Source organism: Cebus imitator, unplaced genomic scaffold (genome assembly GCF_001604975.1).
Source record: "Cebus imitator isolate Cc_AM_T3 unplaced genomic scaffold, Cebus_imitator-1.0 Scaffold555, whole genome shotgun sequence".
NCBI lineage: Eukaryota > Metazoa > Chordata > Mammalia > Primates > Cebidae > Cebus > Cebus imitator.
In genome coordinates, this window is record NW_016107870.1 from 941,664 (window position 1) to 945,139 (window position 3,476).

Consider the following 3,476-nt stretch of genomic DNA (forward strand, 5'->3'; position numbering starts at 1 on the left):
TCGAAAGTGGGCGGGCTTTGTGCGCACCGAGCGCTCTGCTTCCGGCGCGCGAGTGACGCGCCAACCGCGACCTCCTCGTACGGAGCGCCTCGGACGTCGGAGCTTGGAGTGTCTGCGTCTTTCCCTCCTCCGCGGCTTCATTCCTTTCCTTCCTAGCTAGGTCGTCGTCGCCGCCATGAACAAGAAGAAGAAGCCGTTCCTGGGGATGCCCGCGCCGCTCGGCTACGTGCCCGGGCTGGGCCGGGGGTGAGGCCTGGGCGAGGCCTGGGGCGGCGCGCGGGGGGCGGGGACCCGGCCGGCGGGGCGCGGGGCGCGGGTTTCGGGGCGGGGGTCTTTGGCCGCGCAGTCTGAGCGACCTCGAGGGAGGCAGCCGCGGGCTTTGGGTCCGGACAGACGTGTGCATGCAGCCCGCCCGCCGCGCGGGTGCGACGCGCTGCCTGTCCGCCGGGTGTGAGACGAGCGCTGCTGTATGCAGCCGGCAGTGATGTGCAGCGGGAACGCGGCCGCCTTCCCAGGCCCGGCTGGCACACCCCCCGCCCCGCCCCGAGCGTGCCTGGGTCCTCCTTGCCTGCAACACAGATGGCCACCGTACGTTGTCGGATAAGTGAGCAGTCGTTGCTGTCCTATTTGGCCATTCATTTGATGAGGAAGACGACTGGGTTTTTCTTGGTGGTGGTATTATGCTAGAATCTGTGGGGCACACGCAAGACTCCGATGTGGACTGCGCCTTCAAAGGACCCGAAGCTCGTGGAGGATTTGGTATTAGCATAAGTCAGTACATAAGGAGGATCAGATTTAGAACCCAGTGCTTAATGGAGTGTGGCGTTGGGGCCCAGTTCAGTAGGAGAGCTGGACTTAGGGCTGCAGAAACGAGGTAGCGATAGAAGAGAAACTGAAATTCTGTGTGTGTGGAGTGTTAGAAAAAAGTGAGGCCAGGGGAAGCCCAGGAACGGGGGAGTCCAGTGTGAATGGGATGTGCAGCCAGTGGAACGGAGCTTAAGAGGCTGGAGTGGCCTTGAGCGCCGGGCTAAAGCTCCTGGAGACGTCAGAAAGACCATGACCCTTCAGAAGTTTTCAGTCAGAGCTGTGTTTTGGGAAGAATCATCTGGCAGAGGATGGGTTGAAGTAGAGGAAGGCTAGAGGCAGGGAGGGCTAACTCGGTTTCCAGCTATGGTGGGAGTCATAGTCCGGGGAGGAGAGATTTTTAAGGTGGATTCATTAGTACTTGGTGGCAGACAGGATGGAGAGAGTGGGAGAGGGAGGCAAGTACTGTGTCACGGACCCTTGGCATCTGGGTCAGCACGCCGAAACACCCCTGAGCAGCTGTAAGGTGGGCCCAGAAGAGGAACTCAGTTTGGGCCAAGTTGGGTTTAAGGGCCTGATTGGATGTGGTGGGGGGAGATGATCAAAGCCTTCAGGTGGGGGGATTGCCTTGGTAACGTCATCAGGGTAGGTTAAACCTTCAGGTAAGTAGAGAAGATCAGTGGTATTTGAGACCGCAGTTCATTGTCACTAGGGTCTTTGGAGGTTCCCAGAGGTGTTAAAAATAGAGGTGATATTAAGTGATGAGCAGGGGTGGAGAAGAGCCCGGGAACAGGTGCACTCAGATACTGGGTGTCTTGGGGGTCTCCTGCAGTGCCACTGGCTTCACCACCCGCTCAGACATTGGGCCCGCCCGTGATGCAAATGATCCTGTGGATGATCGTCATGCTCCCCCAGGCAAGAGAACCGTTGGGGACCAGATGAAGAAAAACCAGGCTGCTGATGATGATGATGAGGACCTAAATGATACCAATTACGACGAGGTGAGATGTGTCTGGCTTCTGTGTCTCCTCCAGCTAGTCTCTGGGAGCAGCTGACCAGCTCCCTAACCAGTGTGTGTTGGTGCCTGTAATGAGTGGCTTGGAGTGGCTCATGCATTTAAAATTTCAGCTATTCACGGGACATCTTTAGCAGAGAGTGAGAGGGAGCAGAAAGAATATGGAGAAATGTGCACTTTTCATCTCTTCAGAGAGATGTTCTTGCAGATGTCAGGACCACTGCCTTGGTATTTTGTATTGGTCGGTCTTCTATGATAAAAACTTACAGTGGAGCTCATGACAATATTTGCTTTTTGTAGCGTTAGTGGTTGCCCTCTAAAAAGACATCTAAAGGAAAACCTCAGCTGACTGAACTGTCTTCTAACAGATCACATTTTTCCTCTGAGGAAAATTTTAAAAAATAATTTTAGTTTTGAAATAATTTTAAATTTGCAGGAACTTGCAAAAGTAGTGCCCAAAAAAAGTAAAAGAAAAAAAAATGTTGGCCAGGCGTGGTGGCTCACATCTGCACTTTGGGATGTAATCCCAGCACTTTGGGAAGCCGAGGTGGGCGGATTACAGGGTCAGGAGATCGTGACTATCCTGGCCAACATGGTGAAACCCTGTTTCTACTAAAAACACAAAACTTAGTTTGGCATGATGGCACATGCCTGTAAGCCCAGCTACTTCGGAGGCTGAGCCAGGAGAATCACTCAAAGAAGGAAATCAGAGGTTGCGGTGAGCAGAGATCACGCCACTGCACTCCATCCTGGCCACAGAGTGAGACTCCCTCTGGAAAAAAAAAAAAATAGATTTCTGCATATCTTTCACCAAGTTTCTTCCCATCTTACATGACCTTAGCACAGTTATTGAAATCAAGGGGATAATGCTGACACAGTACTATTAGCTAATTTCTCCGTCATACTTGAATTTCGCGTTTTTCCGTGAAAGTCTGTTTTCTGGCTTAGGGCTCAGTCCAGGATCTCTTACTGCATTTTGTCCTGTCTCCTTGGTCCTTTCCAGTTGGAGTGGCTCCTCTGTCTTTCATGCCCTTGATACCTGAAGAGTAGTTACCAGTTACATTGTAGATTGTCCTTTGATTTGGCTTTGTTGGCTGAAGAAATAATTTAGCAAGTATTTCATAAGTAGAGATCTTCACATTTCTGCTGGTGGGGAGGTATTGGAGGAAAAGCTCACCTCTCTACACATGTTGTTTGGTTCTCAGTTTAATGGCTATGCTGGGAGCCTCTTCTCAAGTGGGCCCTATGAAAAAGATGATGAGGAAGCAGATGCTATTTATGCAGCCCTGGATAAAAGGATGGATGAAAGAAGAAAAGAAAGACGGTAAAAGAAATTGTTGGCTTTCACAATATTTATCCAACTTTTAAAAAAAAGGTTGGCTGGATGTGGTGGCTCACACCTGTAATCCCAGCACTTTGGGAGTCTGAGGTGGGTGGATCACCTGAGGTCTGGAGTTGGAGACCAGCCCGGCCAACATGGCGAAACCCTGTTCTAATAAAAATACAAAAATTAGCTGGACGTGGTGATGCACGCCTATAATCCCAGCTACTCCGTAGGATGAGGTGGGAGAGTTGCTTGAATCCGGGAGGTGGAGGTTGCAGTGAGCCAGGATTGTGCGACTGCACTCCAGCCTGGGTGACAGAGAGAGACTCCATC

General features: G+C 51.8%; 1 protein-coding gene across 1 annotated transcript in view; it reads left to right on the top strand.

Annotated features, from left to right (window-relative positions):
* The window catches only part of PRPF6 (pre-mRNA processing factor 6), a 46,984-nt gene continuing 43,508 nt past the window's right edge, over positions 1-3,476 (top strand). The window contains exons 1-3 of the mRNA XM_037733893.1: positions 1-246; positions 1,637-1,805; positions 3,025-3,143. Of these exons, the coding sequence (XP_037589821.1) occupies positions 176-246; positions 1,637-1,805; positions 3,025-3,143 (359 nt within the window). The 5' untranslated portion in view covers positions 1-175. The remainder of the gene's footprint in view (positions 247-1,636; positions 1,806-3,024; positions 3,144-3,476) is intronic.